At 38.2% G+C, this 22,338-nt stretch overlaps 1 protein-coding gene across 4 annotated transcripts in view; it reads right to left on the minus strand.

Annotated features, from left to right (window-relative positions):
- ILA (putative protein kinase regulator ILITHYIA) overlaps nucleotides 1–22,338 on the minus strand; it is a 265,229-nt gene that overhangs the window by 161,195 nt on the left and 81,696 nt on the right. For all 4 annotated transcript variants that reach the window (XM_089791540.1, XM_089791536.1, XM_089791539.1 and 1 more), the window contains exons 20-23: nucleotides 13,040–13,342; nucleotides 12,791–12,907; nucleotides 12,560–12,661; nucleotides 12,316–12,465 (exon numbers count right to left, since the gene is read on the minus strand). In XM_089791540.1, the coding sequence (XP_089647666.1) occupies nucleotides 12,316–12,465; nucleotides 12,560–12,661; nucleotides 12,791–12,907; nucleotides 13,040–13,342 (672 nt within the window). The remainder of the gene's footprint in view (nucleotides 1–12,315; nucleotides 12,466–12,559; nucleotides 12,662–12,790; nucleotides 12,908–13,039; nucleotides 13,343–22,338) is intronic.

Raw genomic sequence — 22,338 nt, forward strand, 5'->3', positions numbered from 1 at the left:
ATCAATTTATAGGCAAAAGGTTTGATTGTGACATATAATATAATAATATAAACTATATGAGCTTACCTCAATGTCGTGAGTGAATTTGCTTAATAAAGAGCTCACAAGCCAATGTAAGTAACTACAAGCAGATCGTACTAATAATTTTTTACTACAGAAAGGACCTGCACACTTTCCTAGGACAGGGACCACTTTATTAAACCAAAGACTTTGTGATTCAAAAAAGTTGCAAGAGACCAAAACTGTGTTCAGTTCTTTACGGGAACATTGAAATCTACAAGCTAGCAATGGTAGACTACAACACCACCCTACCAAATCACCTCCCAAGGCTATGATGTGAATAAATCTGAGTGTGCACACCCTGGACACCTCCAATCAAAAGCAATCTGCCTCCAAAACCCAGTTCCTCACATCACTCCTAGGCAAGTACAGTGAGCTAGAAACGATGTATGGCGGGATGTACTACCAGCACAAGGATATGCAAAAAAACTAATAATCACCCAAAAACTATCTTCAATTCACTTCCTCAAATCTGATATGCAATAAACTTGTGCAAATCAGAATATGAAACTCCATAACTAAGCCCAGCTGTGATCTCCATATGAAACCATCAAGATAATCCTCCAAATTGGATCTCTCACCAAAGTGGAGGATGCTCCTTGCCATAGTTTACAAACTCTATGAGTACTGTCTGAGCAGCCAAACACTCTCAATTATTTTTGCTCAGTGAGAGTTTACAAGTTTCACTTTTGCGTTTCTATTGACATAGGAAAACATGGATAAAAATGCTTATGCACGTAAAATACTATTTTAAACACATATTTTGCATGTTTTTCCTATAAAATTATGCATTTTTCTTTTCAGATGCAAATTTTAAATCTAGCAAATTCTGCAAAAAATGTGTCCATGTACTAAAATGTTTTTAAAAATTCTATATTTAGGATTTCAAAACTTTCTAAATAGCCATTTTTTTGCCTGAGTGAGAAAATTGGCTTTGCCAAGTACTCTCTAGTCAATATTTGCAAACTAATGCTCCTTGCAAGGATCATCCACACAAAGCCATAGGAGGAAGAAGTTCAACCAACAAGAAGCATTCAAAATATCCAAAACCAAGCATATCAAAGGAGATCCAAAAGCCTGCAGTGGTTAAGGACTTTAGCATTACAATTGACATGTGCATTTATTTCAGAGTTTATCATACCCCTTATAATAAATCCATCACATGCATATAGTGCAATAGTGACTTTGCAAGAGATTTTATCTTCTTCAGACATACTCATCCTACTAGTCACATGGGTTATTGATGCCACCAAGTACAAAAGGAGAAGTTGTGTTCATACAACTCACAATACAAGAAGAGTTCACATTTTGAGACTAAAACCCTAAGACCTCACTAGAGAAAAGAAATGATAAATTTGGAACTGTTAATTTGTTAGCCTTGAAGTTTATGAAGATGAGTAAAATATGATCAAAGATACCCGACAAAAACGAGCACCTCCTAGACTGTCAAGATACATATTTGGATTTTTTCGGAACTGGGTTGTGAAAAATAAAAGCTGTAACATCTTAGAATCCATGAACTTTGCTAACCTGAGAACAGAACAGTTTGCTTGAAATACTATAAGATTGATCCCAAAAACGGGTTTGATGATCTGAGCCATAATTTTCAACATAATATCATTTTTTTGCACATTACATCAATATGTCACATCACAATTAGGGCTAAGCAACAACCTTTCAATTGTGGTGACCCGAAGACTTTGATGCCAACATAATATGAACACAATCTTGATAGTGCATTAGATGCACAATGGTCAAATTGACTAAAGTATAGGATCTTACATGATAAAATAAGATAAGATAAATTTATTAATGTCTAACAAGAGACCACAAAGAGGGTCTAGGGGACAGGAAAAAAAAACACCAAGGCAACCAACAACGGGAACACCAAATGGTGCTCAAGGAAATAGCAACACAAGAAAGAGCCAAGAACCCAAAAGAAGCAATCTAAGTACAGCTAAACCCTCCTAGGTGAGGAGTAGCCCAAAATATAAGGATACAATCTGCGGTGAGAGTGGATCTTGTATCACCTCAAGGAAACGTTACAGGTGAGATGCTACTGTCAAGTGTATCCTTTGCGTGGCCTCACACACCTAGTTTGTCCAGACGTAGGAGGGTCGAGCGACCGCTTCATGCCACAAGTGGAAGACACGCGTGAAGGAGGTGATAAGACAATCTGAAGCTACAAGGTCCAATCTTGAATCTACATGGCCTCTTGGAGGTATGGTGCAAGACACCATTGATTGATGTATCTAAAAAAGAGGAAAGAGACTTGCACTCTTTGAACAAGCAATAAATCTTCCCCTAATCTCATAGTAGATGGGGCGACCAAAAAATGAAGTGTCTCATCCTCCACCTCCACAAGGAACAAAGGCGGCAAGTCTTTGTCCTCTCTGCAAATCTAAAGGTTTCTTTGAATACGGAGCCTATGTAAGCCCACTCGAACAGAGCCCAAGGATATGCAGAAGGCGTGAGTCCAAGGCGAGCAAGAGCTTGAGGGTGCATAATAATCCCATCCTGAACATCTATAAAGTGTGCAATATAAAAGGCCATCCTCAAATGGAGTCCCCCCAGGGGGTTACTCCATGTCATAATAATATATTGTTTGTAAATGTCGCATTTGACATGCTCATTCAGCTCCTTTCGAGAAGGAAGAAGGTGAGCAGGAGCATGCAACAAGAAGTGGAAGTGGGGAAGACAATCCATCTCAATCCCCATCGATCTCAAAAAAAAAGAGACCTAGACATCCCAACAATGGGTACTGCCAGTGGAATTAGTAGTTGCAATCTCCTTAGAAGAACAATTGGCTAGATAGGAATACCTACGACAACTCTCAACCTAGTCAAAAGAGCCCTAGAGTCAATGAAGGAACAAACCAGATCAAAGACAACCCCAAGCTTACTCAGCCAAAATGATAATGTAGGAATGGACCGATGGCACCTGATGATGCACAAAGGAGAAGGATTTGAACTCCCTTGACTGAAGCCCAATCCAACTCCAGGAGAGACGGCCGCCATAGCACTAAGCCATAAAGCACAGTCGATCTGACTGAGCAGTCCAAAAGGGACACCTTGGACACGGTGTCCTAAAAGTGGTGTTTGAGACTCTAAAGCACTACCTTTCCAATATAGCAAGAGACCCAAGTCCCTTATTAATGCAAGGCAGCATGGCAAGTTTCATACTAAAATGAGGACCAAAGAACTTGACCCCCAAATAAGTTTTAGAGGAAGTGATCTCGATCTCCTCACCCTGGAAAAAGAAGTGGAGATGTGAGGTCTTCAAGCAGATGTTTTTCCACTTCTTTTTCCAGGGTGAGGAGATTAAGTTCACTTCCTCTTACACTTACTGCAAAAGGAAGCCAAATTGTCAAGAAGTCGCTAGAGACCCTCGGAATGAGTCCATAAGAACCACATCATCAAGAAAAAGTAAAATGGAGATCAGGGCCTAATGTAAGTAACAATCGTCACGTGGAAGCCAAGAAATCCCAATGGAAGGCCTCGAGCTCGTCGATGTAAATGCTAAAAAAGGTGAGAGAAGGCAGCCCTACTTCACCCCAGTGGTGCTCTGTAGAGGATCTGAGAAACCCTGTAAATATTGAATCCGCCCACCACTCTCATATAATCGCATGATAGTTGTCAAGAGAATCTTCGAGATCCCAATGTCTCTAAGTCTCTAGAAGAGAGCAGTCTAGGGGACAAAATCAAATGCTTTGCAAAAATCCACAAAGCAACACTAGACTTTCAACATGCAGTATTGAGCCTTCTTGATGATAGTCCTCAAAATCAAAATGTGATCCATGGTCTAAAAGTCTATGTAGAAGCCAGCCTACCCCCCAACTCCGCATCACATCGATCAAGCTCCCTAGATAAGATAGTGTTCAACATAGTGGGTAAAGCTTGGTAAAAGTGTGGCCAATCATGATGGTCCTATAGTTAACGAGGTCTAAAAACTCGAACTTATGAATTGGATGGATAACATGTTACAAACAAGAATCAAGGAAGCCAGTGCAAACCACACTGCTAAAGAGCGTTATCAAGAAAGAGCCCAAACTGTGATACCAAGCTTGAAAAGTTCTTCTTGGAACCCTGCCTCATTCATTGTCTTGCTAATATTCATGAATTTAACTACCTCACAAATATAGGAGAAAGTGAAGAGATGGCAATGAGGTGAAGGAGTGAGGTATAGGGGAGACTGACCAAGGATATCGTAGAGAGTGGAGGTGTGCAAAGCCAGGGAGTTGTGGTCCAAGGTGGGGGAGGGGAGGGTGGCGGAGAAACAAAGTGCACCAGACGGGGTTGGGGGACTGGAAGAGGGAAGCACTAAGGGATACACACTACATCGTGAAGAACAAGCACTTCCTATGGAAAAGAAAGCGGCAGTAAGAAAGCCTTAATTACACAAACAAGGATGAATGGGTAGAGTAGGTTGAGTTGGCAAAGTAGTGAAAGGACTTATAGTCTTCATCAAACCACCAGTTCATACGACAAGTACTCTTGTGCTTGGCACTGCAGGATACAGTGGTGGTGCAGTAGGGAATGGAGAGGAGGGTCGAATCCCAAATTGTCGGCAAAAGCAGATCAAGCAAACTATGAGAAATTCAAAATATTTTTGGTTAAATTCAAAAGCAGGGTAATAGGAGGGTACACAAAAAACATGATTGAAAGATTCCTCTCCCATACCAATAAGATGCTTTACCAGAAACCTTCAACTATGTATTATTACCCATCAAAGAGTTAGGTGAGCTACAAAGCTCAAAAGAAGAGGAAAAATCCAAAGAAGATGGCATGTGATAAGATGCACTTGAACCTAGAAGTCATCTCTCATTTTTAAGAATAGTGGAGGCCAAGAGTGTTTTTAACCTTTCAATCCATTTAAGAATCCTATGTTCCCTAACTGTATAGATGAGGATGTTGTCAACTGAGATGCCGAATAAGACACTAATGATGGTAACAGAATGTTGTGCTTTGAAGGTGCGTAAGCTCATCAATCTTCCTATTGCAATAACAACGCTCACAATGTCTTGTGTCTCTTGCAATAAGCACATTTACTACTCTATATAAAAGGCCTTGGACTTAGTAGCATGTTGTGAAGGAGATTCCTTAACTTGCTCATCAAAATTACAATCCTTGTCCTATTTCTTGCCCTTGCCACTTAAAGCCATTAAATGTGGAACTCATGCAACAAGCATTTGAGACCTTGAAGGCGTCAATGTGCCCACTCATGTCCACTTTGCTTGTTCCCTTATGAGTTAAGAAGCAAAACTATCGAATGAAGGCATTTTGTGTGCCCTATGTAGAGCATTTTATTGCTAAGATCATATTCAAATTAATAGCACCTTCATTTATATCAAAATCTTTATTTGTCGTCAATATGTATGTCGATTTATAATGATAATTGGTGTGTTGCATGATCCAACGCTGCCTTCGGGTGACAAAAATTTCTTTTGCAAGGTGTTGCATGTTAGAATCTGAAAAGATTAATAACCCAGAAAACTAGTGCAAAGAGTAAATATCTAAACTATGAATGCAAATGATACAAAATCAAAATAGCATCATAGAGTTAGTCTCCAAGAGAGTAATGCAAATGCTGGAAGCAAAATAGCATTAAGAGGATGCAAAAACAAGAGATGCAAATACAAGCCAGGTAGCATGCTTATATAGGCTAGGAAGAGGGAGGAGGTGGCAACACCAACCAATGAGGAGCAACCATCTATCGGACTAAAGATAGCAAAGTATCTTCCCAAGATAGCTAATGGATGCTCACATGTAGGAAGATGACACCTCACAACCATTCACCTAATAAGACATGCTTTATTAACCTAAGCGAGATTATTAAAAGTGTAGGAAAAACCTAGCAAAATAGGAAAAATAAAAAACTACACTAACACCCCCCCATAAGCGAAGCTTAGGTGGATGTAGAAATGGGTCCCGGCAAGTCAAGCCTGATGAGGTACCCATGTACATAAAATTCCCCCAAAAGAGAGAGAAAAGAGACTCCCCAAAGAAAATTAGGACTCCAAGTGAGAGGAAGAGGCCCCCCCAAAAGATGTAGCATCCCACACCTCCAGCAAAGCTTGCAAATTTTGTCCGGTAGATCCACTTGCATCGAACAAGTTTTCTTCCCTTAGGAAAAAGGACAAGATCCCAAGTGTGGTTCCTCATCAAGGAACTATACTCTTCCTGCATAGCTGTATCCCACTCAAAAATACCAGAAGCCTCATGAAAGGATTGTGGATTTGAGGCAGTAGCAATGAAGATATGTAGAGCATCCTGGAATTGTGAACGAGTCTGCTTGGTGTCTGATGGATCCCCAACCCAATCACCTGCAAACTGCAAGGTCTATCTAGCCCAAAGTGGACCAGAAGATGGAGAATCTAGAGGAGAATCATCAACCTGTGAATGATGACTAGGAGAGGAAGGAGGTGAGTCCTCTGAATCACTCTCTGCATCAAAAGTGGAGGTAGAAGACTGCTCAAGTGAATCTGACCCATCAGAAGATCTATCATGTATTCCAAGTGACTCCAATGTCAAAGTAGAAGGCAACCCTGTGACCATGCTCTGCTGGTTAAGCTGATGCAAGTAGTGGAAGTTAAGATGGCCAAACTGCTCATGCCATAATCTGCTCACATCATTAGAGTGAGTGAGAAAAATAGTCAAAGGAGGATCAGGAACAAGGTGAGAAAACATATAGAGTCTTGACTGATGATCTGCTTTCCCAACTGCAATTGTAGAATCATTGTGCAACTCACGTATCTCCACTGAATCAGGAGTGAACTCAACCCGCTTGCCTAAACCTGTGTGAGTGATCTGGTGTACCGATAGGAGATTAGTTGACAATGAGGGTACATAAGGAACATCATGGAATGTGCCATCCCCCACATCAACAGACCCTCTCCCACACACCTCAATAGGAGTGTTGTCACCCATCAACATAGAAGGCATAGTACATTGCTCCAAGGATGCAATTTCTTCCTTAGATGAAGCCATGTGGTGTGAAGCACCCGAATCAAGAACCCAAGTGGATGGTGAGGAAGCAACTGCAAAAAGGGCCTTGCCCTTTCCTTTCCCCTTGCTGTTTTCTTTTTCTTTGTTAGACCCTTCATTAGAACTTTGTTTGATAGACTCATGAACACTGATATTATTCTTCTCAAGAATGTATGTCAAGTGATCAAATTGTTTCTGCAAACATTTATGTTCATCATGACCAGGTCTTTTACAATAAGCACATTTGACCTTTTCTTTCTTAGGCTTATCGCCCTTGGAAGATGGTGTATCAATAGTTGAAGAAATCGGCGTCTGATCCTTCTTCTCCTCGCTATTCTTTTGTTTCTTGTCCTTACTATTGTTGTTACTACTTTGTCCTTGTTGTTCTTTTGTGCCTTGGTTAGCAGCCAAGGCATGTGACTTAAAGGACTTAAGAATGCCCATCTGGATTAGCTTGTCCTGTTCTCGAGTGAGATTGACAGCAAAATCATCTAAAGATGGCATGGTGAATTGAGTACCAAGTGCACCCTTAGTAGCATAGAAGGTAGAAACAAACACAGAATATTCTGAACTTAGCTTAGAGAGAATACTAAGAATCAGTTGTTCATCTTTCTTTTCAATTCCACATTGTTTTAACTGCAGCCTTAGTGATTTCAATTTGGTGAAGAAATCTTGGATTGTGTTGAAATTGCCTGGACTCAAACTAATTAATTCATTTTCCAACATATGACCCCTCATTGAATCTTGTGTGCCAAATAGTGTCTCTAGCTTTGTCCATACTTCATTTGGTGTATCCAAAGACTCAATGTGAAATAGCAAGTCAGGAGAAACAGACAAACACAATGTTCCATATGCCTCATCACATTTGTTAAACCACTTAGGCTTGTCTTCATCTTTAGTAGGTTCAGTTTCAAGTCCCATAGTTATCCTATTTAATCCAGCTTTCTTTAAGTGAATTGTCATGCGTGATTTCCACTCAAAGTAATTGTATGGAGTTAGGATGGGCATATTTGTTTGATCCATGATGAAGAAATGCAGAGAAGAAATGCTAAAAAGAAGAGAACCCAGCCACGACAATGCCCCCCCCTCTTTACTCAATCAAAGAACCCCCCCTCAAAGAAATATGATTTGGCACTTTATTTTAGTGCATTTACAACTACCACTAGAAAGAATTACTTAGTGGTCTTGATTTCAATGCATTACAAACCCTCATGAAGAGCATATGCTAGAAGTGAAACTTGGGCACAATAATCAAGGAAACAAATAACACCAATGTGATCTACTCGAAAAATCATGCACTTTCAAAAAAAGAATCACCTCGATACGAGGTCGTATGAGAAAGTTATGATCCTCCGAAGTTTCCAAAACAAGAACTGTGCACAGTCACGGCTGAGAATCTGCAATTTCTGAAGAATTCATGCATGAAAATCAAAAAACAACTCCACTAGTGGATAGAGCACAAAAAAAGAGCCAAGTTCATAACAAGAATCATCAAAATCGGAGTCCGTATGAGCAAGAACGAGACATTTGAAAACTGCATTCAAATCTGCGACTGCCAACGGAGAGGGGTATGGCTGTAGCTTTGCATGCTCGATTCTGAAAAATATACAGCTTGCATGCAAAATCTAAAAGATACCCAGATGGTTTTCTGGGGCTGCGAACAAAACCCAGAAAGCGTTTTTCTTGCTGATGAACAGAAGATGTTGTTGTAGTGTAAATCAGACGCCTTTAACAATAAAAAACGGCTCCAGAAATCAGAAAACGACCCCAGCAACCAAAATTTGACATGCAAATGTTGGATTAGCTTCTTAAGTTCATCAATGGCATGCTGGAACCTGCAAAATTGATTGAAAACTCCAAATATGCAAGTTGGTTGTCAGATTTGAGATTGAAACCCCAGAGAAAAACTGTTTTTGTCAAAACTTTTCTGATTCTCAGGATCATCCAAAGATGCAAGAGAAGAGCATACTTCGTTTTTCAAAAAACTACAATAAAGTTTATTTGCCCCCCCCTAATCTCTCAAATAAGGAAACTAAAATCTACTCTTGCACATAGAAAAGCTCTGATACCATGTTAGAATCTGAAAAGATTAATAACCCAGAAAACTAGTGCAAAGAGTAAATATCTAAACTATGAATGCAAATGATACAAAATCAAAATAGCATCATAGAGTTAGTCTCCAAGAGAGTAATGCAAATGCTGGAAGCAAAATAGCATTAAGAGGATGCAAAAACAAGAGATGCAAATACAAGCCAGGTAGCATGCTTATATAGGCTAGGAAGAGGGAGGAGGTGGCAACACCAACCAATGAGGAGCAACCATCTATCGGACTAAAGATAGCAAAGTATCTTCCCAAGATAGCTAATGGATGCTCACATGTAGGAAGATGACACCTCACAACCATTCACCTAATAAGACATGCTTTATTAACCTAAGCGAGATTATTAAAAGTGTAGGAAAAACCTAGCAAAATAGGAAAAATAAAAAACTACACTAACATTGCATACTGTATATCACTGCCAAATATATATATACTTCCTTCATTGTCTGCAATTTCATTTGTAGTATTTGTTCGAAGCTCTCAAACTTCAAGGCACCCTATCGCTACTTAATTGTTTCTTCAACTTAGTTTGACATGCGTATGAAGTTTAGTCAATTATCTAAACGAAGTCTCCATTATGTTCAAACATCTATAATTTTTGTATTTATCTTATATTTCCATTTCACCATCATATCTAAGAACTGCCATTGTGTATGCTGACCATGCTTCAATTATTTCTAATCCTTTAACAGGTGACGCGACTTCTTCTATACTCAAATTGGGACCATGTCTTTTGTCGCTGCATTAATTCCATTTGAAAAGAATCGTAGGTAATCTTAAAAGCATCATTTTGCATCAACGAACCTTCTTGTTGTATATTTAATAATATCTTAAACTCATTCAGGGGTTTTTGTGAGTTCCGCTACACATATTTGAATTGTTCACACTCCGATGGTATTACTAGCATTACAATCTCCTCTTGCTATGGACTGATCATGATATTTGCTTGATTGCCACAGACTTATTATTTCTTCTCATTATTATTTATCATCGCATATGATAACATGTGTATCATAGATGCTAACCAACCTTTCAATTATCCCTATCGGACATGTAATAAAAACACTCTTCCACCTTTACCAAAAACGACTCCTCTTATATGCTCCTTAGTTTATTATCAAATCACAACCCTTACGACTTTGCTTGTGATGATGTCTAATATGGTTGCTCCAGCATCTCTCACACATGACGAACATATAGGAGCACGACATAAGATATGGTATGGCATGTAACGGTATCATTGTTATGTCATTTTTTATTAGCCTTATCAGCATATGAAAGATGTACTCCATATTTGCTCCAGTATCTCTATCGGTTTGTTCATCATTCACTCGTCCACTAGGAGATATGCACACTCAGATTTATACTGGCTTCAACCCTTAAATTATATTTTTGTATGTTAGCCACGTTTTAGAATCTATGTGAAGCCTGCATCTTTGAATTCTGTCTTCCTTTGTAACTACAGATAAGTATTTCCTCTGTATCTTAATACTTATATCCCACCTCTTCCTCTGAGTCCAAGACATTTGTGATTTAAGGAACTCTATGGCATGCTGCATATACGTATTTCAATGTCATTACTATGTTTAGATCATCTCTGCTGTCATACACCAGTAATCATGGGTAAAAACTTCTCTTTCGTATTTGAACACTATTTCAAATATAACACCCTCTTCAAATTGTTCCTATGGACCCTTTTTCAAACAGTCATTTCACATATTATAGTTGTAGTTAAACATCTTGCAGATTGGTGGTTTGGGAAAAGTATGTTCATCAAATGAAATACTTTAATAACAGTAATATATTAGACAAATCTTATGTGTCTACTCACTAAATCTTCAACCTCATTGTCTTCTTTGATAGTAGTCCTTTTACAGCATTAATGAGAATCCTTCCGTATGAAATGCTGTAGTCCACTTCTAGTAACTCAATACTTATGCAAGACTAATAACTTTTTCTTCTATGTTTGCAGGCATAGACTCAGTTACCAGATTCGCGTATCAGACCCCGGATCCGCATTCAGGTCTGAACCGGATCCAGATTCGCACGTGGATCCGTGGGGATCCGGCCAAGGTCCGCAATCCTGCCTGTGGATCCGTTAGGATCCGCAGCCCAGGGATCCTAATGGATCCACAGGCAGAATCAAGGATCCTGCCCAGATCCTCAAGGATCCAAGCACAAATCATGAGGATCCAGCACAAATCCATGGCAATACAAGGCACAAAAACATAAAATCATGAATGTGAATGTTCTGATTTTCTTTATAATCATGAAAATAGATCAATTATCAAGTATACTAGATTCATAGATGCATACTAGAATCATAGATTCATACTATGAAATGATTTCTCTTAGCGTTTAGTATAAATATATAAATATACACACAGACACACACGAATCCTCCACGGATCATTATTGGGAAAAAAAATTCCTGAATCCACGGATCCGATTTGCGTACCCAAATCAGATTTATTTCACGAATCGGCAACTAAAAGACTCTCTAATAGCTTCCACATTAATTTCAACACTTGAAAAATATACTTGATGAATATAATTTGACATCCTATCTTAGAGATTAATAACAAGATCTAAAAATCTCTCTAAGTGCTTTTGACATCAATGACAACATCTCACAATCTCATTCTGAAATCCTTTGACATCAATGACAATCTTCCATCAGGGAAAACAGGCCAAAAGTTCAAAATTCAATCACATAAATTATTTTGGTTGGTTAGTACCGCAAAGGCGCATGGTGCCAGCTGGTTTAAACACTAGCTGGAATTTAAGAATTATGGGTTGAAGTCAAATTCCAAAAAGTTAACAAATCATTAAAACATGCAATCAAACATTATTCTGGATTAAATCAGTAAAAGTTCATGGGCTACAATTTATTGAAAACAAGGTAAACCCTGTCAATTCACAATTTCTACCTATATGCGTGCAGCATTGTATTCTGAACACACAGAACTTAACATTTTATGAAACTTTATTTCAACAGAAGTCTTCAAATTATATTTTGAGAAAGCAGATATATACAGAATGTCAAAAATTTCTCTTGATTTATAAGTTCAAAAAACAAATGGCCATTAATCACCATTTTGCAAAGGAAATATGATTTATCAATAAAATATTTAAACAAAAAGACAACATAAAGGGTATTAGCAGTAAGACCTTTTCAGGATCATGTAAAGCAATCCAAATGCTTGTCACAACATCAATATTATCAGGGACAGCTCCCTTAGACACAGATGGGACACACTTGATTGCGTTCAAGCAGGCAATCCGTACATGAGCATGTTTCAAATATATTCCTCCAAGTGCCTAGTATAAACATTAGAAATTTCATTAACAATGTCATTAGAATCAACAGTGATGATATGTCTCCAGAAAAAGAAAACTATATTTAGATACATACCGATGCTAATTCATTAGCATGGATTCCAAGGCAAAGCTCATTTAACATGGGGCCAACTGTTGCTTGGTAGGCCGGCATGTTTCCAAGAACATTATACAGCGCCTGCAGCAAAAGCTCACAAAGTTATAATTAATAATTCAGCTGAAAGTATCACACTTTTGACTTCCCAAAATGCAATGCATGAGAAACCTTGAAACTAAACCCCAATACCAGGGATAGAGCACAACTGACCGTAATCATCCTAAGCCTGGGAAGTGGAACTACTGGATCCAGATGCAATGAAAGGATATACAGCACATCATCGTGGACTTTTGTCTTCTTTGGTGATAAGAGAATCTGCTCTAAGATCTATTTCACAAAAAAATGATTAGATCTGTTTAGCAGCAGATCATGTTAACTATAAAAATACATCTGGTTAAAAATATTAACACCACACAAAAAATCACAGCAATAGAGCTCAGAACTCATTGATTGGATTACCGGAAAAATGAATGTGAAAGAATCAGCTGGAAGTAGTCCATCTTTACATGCATTTACCAAACCAGCAACAATCCTTTCAAAAGCACCAGGTGCTTTCTTCTCCCGAGTATTGGGTGTATCAGAAGGTAAAGCCAGCTCTTCTACAACTGATGACTTTGATATGGAGAGAGTTCTCAGCGCAGCAGCAATATCAAGTGATAAATGCCTTATAGGAGGAGCAACACATCTTGCCAACTTCTCCATGGTCATAAATGCATCACTGCTAACTATAGGTGATGCTAGCAGTGGCATCACATAATCTTCCTGTTTAGAAACAAAAGTTCTATTAGCCAACAAAATGTCACCGTCCTGCATCTAAAACTAAAATCATTAGATGAAATTAGCGCAAACCATTTCCTCATTTTTCTGCAAGAATGTCAACAAGTGAGCATACTGAAACTTCAACTAATGCCTAGTAACATAGTACATTACCTACCTCAAGACGTGTATAACAAGAACAGATAACAAAAACAGAAGCATCTCAAATGATACAATTCAAACACCCAAAAGTATACTTCAAAAAGACGACCAAATATGTGCATAGTTAAACAAGGACAACAAAAAAAAAAAATGCTAGGCTTGCAACAGTCTTCATATTCATCAAACTGATCTCTATTTCAGATCAAAAAGAAAAACAGTTTAATCTCAATACACATTCCACAAATAAGATGTAAGCATGTACCCGACTTGAATTATTGAACCTATCACAATCATATTTAAAAGCAATACTACAGAAAGACATAAAAAGAGTCTGTAACAAAAATATTTGGTGCTTAGTAGCAGAAATAATAAAGGCACTGATCATACAAAGTGCCCAGTTTGCTGCTCGGTAGGACTAAGCAACTAAAGAATACTACTAAACAATCAATATCATTCTCTTATGAATATATTATTGTGATGCTTCCATGTTAAGCACACAATTTTAAAAAGAGCGTATAAGCAAATGATCCAGATGGCACATTGTTTGGAAAGCATCCAAACCAATAAAACAACCTAGTGTATCCAACTTTCCTGAGATGCCTTTGGAGGCACATGAAGATTTTGTGAAAGAATTTCCTTATTTTGCATCAAGCAAGGAGTGCTTTGAACTTCAGAGCATGAATTTCATTTGTGTAAGAGATGTGTTAGAAAATATGTGTACTTGATATCTCTCCTTTCCTTCCTCTTAAATATCACAGCTGCAAGTGAAAAAATGATTGTGGTAATTAAGATGGAACTGTAAATGGATTAGTGTACTCCATCAAGAGTGAATAAAATTTCGTAATGGGCATGGGAGCCATTTATGTCTGTCTATTTTTGAATTACAAAATGGAATGCATCCTAGGAACAGGGACTGCGGCGCAAGTAAGCATCCCCATCTATCACTGTAAGAAAACATGCAAACTTGACCCCTCTTCTTTCCTTCCTCTTAAAGTTCAGTCTTAAAGTTCACAGCTTATGTACAAAAAAAAAAGTAATTGTTCAGTAATAGTAAAGTTTGTATTAATAATATGAGAAAAACATTACAAAATTTGTGATCCAAAATATCATCCCAACATACAGGAAGCATTAATACCCGATACTGACAAACTGCCCACACCCCTAACACAACCATCCCATAACTATGTAGAACACAATATCTGAGTGTTTGATATTCCATATCAAGTATTCAATCGCTATATGTTATGTAGTGGTACAAAACTGACATCAACAGGTTCTAGTTGCATTGTTAACCTCATATGCATTTAATAATGCATGCATCATATTAAATTTTGTCTGATGTTTCATTAGCAAAGGTACTATTTCATTTTTAACTCCATCTAATATGATTTGCATAGCTTTCCTGTTTCCTTTAATCCAGCTAGTTTTATGAGGATCAGCACCAGGTTGCTTGGATTCCTTATCAACAAACTGTATTACATCATTGTCTTCAAGAGTCATCTTAATTATGACTTTCCAAGCAACGAAGTGTTCTTTTCATCAAAATTGTCTTCAGGTCTGATTGGGCTAGCCATTGAAGGTAGAAGGATGTTGCTAGATATTTTAAATCTGATTGTCAATTTGTGGAGCCTAGGTTCGACTACCAGAGCTCTGATACCATGTAAGTTTTCTGCAAACTCTAATCAACCAAAACTGATATAATGCCTTTAGTCTTGCTGAAGATGGTCTTTAAATATACCAAACCGTATATTAAGTGTTCTTGCTATGATGTATAGTTCTACAAATAAAATATTTATCTCTGATATAAATTGTATAAGGCAGTAAATGCTAAAGGAGCAGAATTGTATTTGATGTGTGTCCTTTATCCACATTCTTACCTCATATGTATATAGCACCCAAGAGGCATGTCCTTAGAAAGGACATGACCCTTTTTAGGTCGGCCATATGCCATATTAGATTTTGCCTAGAAAAATAGAGATAAACAGCAATAAGGAAGAACTAAAACAGATACAATAAACACCAGAAATTACCCTCGGAAAATCCTTCCAAAATTAAGGGAAACCCCCACCAACACGACAAAAGATCACTTTATTAATAATAAAACATTCAAGTGTACAATGTTCTTCGCTTGATGCAATATTTATAACAAGCGGGAGACTCTTCACTCTTCACTTCACAACTTAAGTTCTCTTGAATTTCCCAAAAATATGACTTCATTTTCAAATACACAACTCTTTGCATTTTCATGCTTCAACACATATCATATGACATGTCATTATATTTAATATTACAATTATTATCATAAATGTCCTCTTCAGTTGAAGATTTCCATAACAATAATAACACCCATTTTCTAGAAAAGGTCCATACAATCTTCAACACATGTTAACCCCTTTACTGTTGGATGGTCGGGTAAGATCCCGAACCACCTAACCTTCACAACAATTTGAAGTATTGAGTGAGTTCTTGATTGCCAATAATGCAGCTCTCATCCAGATTGTAATATCCCTAACCATGTATTTTCTCAAAATCCTTAACAGAATCTTAGCCATTGTCAAACAAATAAATTCATGCAATGATTTTACAGAATTCACCGGCAAAACCCCATTAACAGCCAGATAAAAAGAAGTCTCAAAGTGTTATGGCAATAAATCTGCAGCAGAAATACATTTTCAGAAATAACATTCCATTGAAGTTCTCCAAAAAATGACCGAGAAATCCAATCATAGATACAGTAACCGCAGCAATCTTTGATAACACAAAAATTAACCTAGAATACAATGTGAAACACATGTACAATGTATCCATCAACAATGGATTTCCATCCATTGTCTAAGCTTCAAGGTTCTCATCCTCTCACATGTTGCACGCTGAAGCTTTTGAAAATAACTCTCCAACACAGAGTGAAATCCAAATCCCAAAACCAAGTATGTCTGAAATGAATAAGACTTCCTCTTTTTAATGCTCAATAATGACTCTTCAACTCCTGTTTCCTCTCTCCTTGCCTTCTTGCCATTTTGTCTCTTACTGACCCTCTTAAATAATATTAAATTGACTTTTAATAATTACACATTGATTCCTTCATAAATCAATTTTACTATATATTTGTGGTGGTATCAGAGCAAAGGTTTTCCCGAGTATATAGACAGATTGCCGAAGCTGAGGCAATTTGCACCAGGACTCGAGTGAAAGCTGGAAGAGAAGGTTGATCTGGTGGAGCTGATTAATTTTCTAGATTGGTGAATCTATTGCTTTGGGTTTGTGAAAATTTTGGAAGATGCCTCTAAAAAGATTGGACCCTAGGGCAATTGATGATCTTAGTGATGCTGTGGAGGAAAGGATCTTAGAGAAGATTAGAGCAGAATTCAGATCTGAGATTGCATTGATGAAGAGTGACATGATTGCTAAAATTGTAAGTTCTTTAGGTGGTGTACCTAGGCATGTGGGTATTGAAGATGGTTATGAGGAACTTGTTGAAGACTTTGAAGTTACCGGATCTTGTGGTGAGGACAAAACTACTTTGAGCTTGAGGATATTGAAGATCCACTCAGAGTGAGGTTGGCACAAACTAAGTTGAAAAGACATGTTGCTCTTTGGTGGAAAGAACTACAAAGAGACATAGAAGAAGAAGGTGAAATGAAGATCACTAAATCGAGGTTGATGGTGACTAAATTGAAGGCTAAGTTCATTCTTGCTAATTATGAACCCGAGTTGTTTAAAAGGTTGCAGAATTTGAAGCAGAAAGATATGACTGTGAAGGATTATACCGAGGAGTTCAACAAGTTGACTATTCGGTCTGCACATAGAGAATTGTCAAAGGAGAAGGTAGCTCGGTAAATTAATGGTTTAAGATTCAATATTCAGGATGAGGTTGGTATGTTGAATATTTCTTCAGTTGAGGATGCTTATCGGTATGCTCTGAAGGCAAAAGATAAGTTGAAGAGGAAAAGCCAAGGTAATGCTAGAGGGAAGGAGAAGCAGGATAGCTCAGCAAAGGCTAAACTGAGTGCAAAAGGTGAACTGAAACCTGTTGATTAGAGGAGGACAGGTGGAGGTGGGTTTAGTGGTAATTGTTTCAGATGTGGTGGAGGACATAGATCTTTTGAATGTCCTCATGGTAGGAAAGCTTCTATTGTGAATGAGGTTGCAATCCAAGACAGTCAACCTGACCAAGGAGAGAGTTTACTCACTTGGCGAGTACTAGTTGGTCAGAGGACACTAGATTCTTGTCAGAGGACTAATTTGTTCAGGACTCATTGTAAGTCTAGTGGTAAAGTCTGTAAGGTGATTGTGGATGGTGGTAGTACTGATAACCTTGTTGATGAGGAGATGGTTTAGAAACTTGGCTTGAGAAGAGTGACATATCCTTATCCTTATAGGATTGGCTCGTTGCAAGGTGAGCATGCTTTGGAAGTGAGGGAGCAACGCCTTATTGATTTCCAGATTGGGCAGTATAAGAATCAAGTGTTGTGTGATATTGTGAACATGAACATTTGTCATGTGTTGCACAGTAGACCTTGGCAGTATGATTGCAGGGTTGTGCATGATTGTGTCAAGAATGTGGTTACTATAGTGAAAGGTGGCAGGAAGCATTCCCTAATTCCTTTGCAAAATGAAGAGCTCGGTAGGAGGAACCTGAGTATAAGTAGCCAAGTTGAGTTGAAGGATTCTGAGAGGGCTGGAGATCAGCATGGAAAACAGACCTGTAGCACACCTAGGATGGATATGAAGAAGCGGAAGAAGAACAAGGGAAAGAGTGTAGACGTTGAACACTTGGAGGATATGTATGTGAAGAACCAGTTTGGGATTTGCGCGTTGAATCCCAAAAAATGGTCTTCCAGCTATTAAGAACATCTTTTCAAACTTGGGTTGTCTGATGCAGGAGCATCCCTAGTTGGCTTGCAATCCTGCAAGATGGTGTGGTTTGGCTTTGGAGTTTGGCAACTCGGTTGAAGAATGAATTGTGACTCAATCGATGCTAAGTTGGTTTTGTTGTTGTGTTAACCGAGTGACTCGGTTAATGAAGATGTTTGGCATACATTGTGGTGCTCGGCATTGCACTGGGAGCTCAGCAATGCTTGGGAATTTACTATTGCTCAGCCTGGTCTTTCTGACGCTCGGCTTGGTCTTGGTTCCTGTAGGTGTCGAGTCGTCTGTGAGCCGACTTTGGATATTTAATTTTTTTTTTAGCCGACTTGTGGCTCAACATATATTTAATGTAAGGGATTTAATATTAATTTTTAATGAATTGGGCAGACTTGTGGCTTAGTTGGGTATAAGTAGGGGGTTTGTGGAGTCTTTAGGCATTATCATCTAGCTTGAAGACGAGGATGAAGGGTAGATGCGAACTTTGAAGAGCGAGAAGCTGGGGCTTGGGAACCAGAGGATTGCTTGGTGGACCTGAGGGTACAAGTGTGGATTCTTCTTGGTGTTCTTATCCAATTGTGGATCTGGACAAGCTAGGATTGGGATTGTAAGTTGGATCTTGTGGGATCTTGCAAAACTGATATTGTAATTGTTTTTTGTATTTGGCCTTAACCCGAAAGGCCTTACAATCGGGCATATTGCATGTAATCAGTTATCTTATGAATAAAGAGTTGTGGTTTGGTATTAAATCTTGCATTGTTGTTGCATTGTTGTGTTTCCGTTGTGTGGTTATTTGTTGGGGGCTAGGACATCTCCATTAGGGATTCCCCCGCCTTGTACTGCATCACTTCTGATTCACTATGATCACCATCAGCCTAATCATTATCTCCATTAATGAAAAGATCATCGTCAAGTATGACCATAACTCTATAACTAAATGCGACTATGATCAAAACTACATCAAATCTCAAACAATATAGTATCACAACAGAATCCATTATAGGCCACACATGCATCTCGGCAACACCTAGATCCCAAACCAACCTATCAACACAATCCTGGGAGGAGTAATAGGTGTCTAACAACCTATCAATATCTTGAATCAGCCAGCTGACAAACAGATCACCCAACCAAAACCATGAAAATGCATGAAGTTGGGCTCATAAGTCCACCATGTATCGCTGTCATAAACTGGATCAGCAATACGAAAGATAACATTGTTGTCACTGTGCCCCTGGTACTAGAAGGGTAATTATCCCATAAGGTCTGTCCCTCAAAATGAAATATCTCCATGGATCAATCTACAACTTGCTATCTTCTAGAGGTTGAACCAACTCTAAAAAAATAATAGTAGACCAAACCTAGCAACCAATGACAGCTTGAGTATGCATAAAGATAAAATCCCCATTCAATAAGCACGAAGCTGTCATATCAAAAGAACTCAGTGGAAAAACAATAGATGAGTTGTAAGAACCTTTGGCTTTTGATTCACTATGAACACCATCAGCCAAATCATTATCTCCATTAATAAAAAGATCAACGTCAAGTGAAATCTCTAATATTTTCACTTGGTTCATCTCTATCCAAGTGGTATTGTGAAGATGCACAATTTTTGTCATAAAAATCACAGAGTGCTCATGGTTTACTTATTGCCGGTCCTTAAAGTCTTCTTCAACATTATGAGCCTCATATGTATAAGGTGAAGTGAATTTATTGTGCTCTCCATCATTCTCACCAAGGGTGTGTATTCCTTCTATTATTAGTAAGATCTCCTTAGTCTTACGTTCTTGATCATCATCTTCGTGAGTGGCTGTCCTAGAAATCTGATTTGCAGCCTTATGGAAAGAGTATTATGTCATACTTGGTTGGAGACATAATTCATCTATCTTCTTGTCTTTATCTTTTACATGTCTAATGGCTATATCCCTGTCTTTGAGGAACTTCATGTAATCTGATTTCATTTTTTCCAATGCCTTCTTAAGAGTGTGAAGGTTTGCCCTATTGATTTCATTCAATATTCCCCTCTTCTTTTCAGCATTTTTAACTTCCCAAATGGTTTCTTCAATGTTTTTATGGGTGTTACCAAAATGCACTAAGGCTGCAACGACTCTATCATTTGATACTTTCGGCTTATGCTTCAGTTACTATAAGAAGAGTAATCTACAAGAAATCAGAGGGTGATTGTTCGACTATGCTTAAACATCCTTCCAATCGGATCAACGTATTGACTACCTTTTCCCTTAATAATGATCTCGGCTCAAGTTTGCTACCAGTCTCATTGAGCATTTTGGCCAGTTATAATGTGTCTTTCGATGCCATTAAAAACTAAGAATTCTTTAATTTCAATTTTTTACTAGGACGTAATAAGATTCCCAGTTTGCCACTAATTTCACCATGAATTTTATACCAACTCTACTTAACAGAAACCACAAATATATAGGGCTGGTATTTAACCAAACAATTTGCACACCAGCATTGAATGGTTTCAGTTTGGAGTTATCAATGTATAACTGCTCACTTCATATGTTGTTACCAATAGAGTTGGCTCAAAAATAAGGTTATACTCCTAACACGATACTCCAGATTGTTCCAAAGAAAAAATTCTTCAGTAGGGTGTATGTTTGTGCAGTGATACCAGTTCAAGTTTGTGCAAAACTAGGTCTCTTCATATGACCCTTAAGGTTTCTAGGTGACACAAAAATTGCTTAGGTTGACACCTTACAACACACTCAACTGTTCTTCCAAATGTTTTGCCTGCATTGAAGAAGTTCCAGCTCTCAGATTTAATTTCCAGAATGCAACTAAGGTTGAATTTGTTCCTTCACTTTCTATTCCAATCACATCAATGAACTTTGATCATCTTGCAAGCATTATGTCGAACAATTGTCACATGACAAAACAAGATTATGTGCATGAAATTTATACTGCACACAGACTAGCTTACTATGAATCTGATAGAAAATATAACCTGAGTCTGACCCAATTTTAATGCTCCAATTATATTGCCTTACTGATGACCTGAATCATGATGGTATGGCTGTATACAATTTTCAAGGACCATAGTGATTGCTGATTGAGTTTACAAATCCTTAGAGCTTGGCGAATGTTTTTTTTTACCCTCCTCAATGAGAGATTTGCTACTATGCCCTACGCTCAAAATAGATTGTTCATTGAGTTCCAAGTTTATTAGTGTTGTCTGTACCAGGCAATCCCACGGAAGACTTTTGTTAATATATTGATGTTATGCTCCTGCAAGAGTTCCGCTCAACGGAGACTTCTCACGACACCTGGCTGCTAAGTGTAATGCCAAGGAAGGAAATGTAATAAAAAACATATTAATGCCAGAATTCCCCAAAGTTGTCCAATGATTTATCAGGTCTCATTATTTCACCTCCAACATACCTCCTTACATAAGTGTGTTAAAAATATCAAACTAGGCCAAAATTGTTTTACTAGGCCATTCAACTAATATATTCCCCATTAGACGCCCACCTTCCAAGGCACCGTGGAGTTTGGAGACAGGCCCAGCCTGCGTATAAGTACTTCTAAACTGCAAATCATTATAATCCTCCAATTCAACCTCCCAAGGAATCTGTCTGATAGTAAAAACAAATGTCTATATCCAACTACTCCCTATAAAGTTCAAGTCCTGTCATGATCATAGCAGATGTTACACCCACAATTCAGCTATTCCTTTCCGAGTGTTAAAAATCTCCAGATTGTTATCAACAAGAAAATAACTCCCAATTGATTCCTTGGCACAATGGAATGTTGTTACTGAATGTGTTTGATCCTTCAAGTATGGTTGCACAAATGCTACTCGGCAATAGCATAGATACAGTTTGGACCAATCACAGTGTTCATACGATGTCTCCCAAAAAGTTCTGCTGGCAAAAATCTGGTTAACGCTCGTCGTGATTCTCCTTGAGTCCTTGTCAGCTCTGCTGATTTGGTGCTCAAAATATCTCATCATG

Source organism: Cupressus sempervirens, chromosome 7 (assembly GCF_028749045.1).
Source record: "Cupressus sempervirens isolate cs-2001-9-10 chromosome 7, ASM2874904v1, whole genome shotgun sequence".
Taxonomy (NCBI): Eukaryota; Viridiplantae; Streptophyta; class Pinopsida; order Cupressales; family Cupressaceae; genus Cupressus; species Cupressus sempervirens.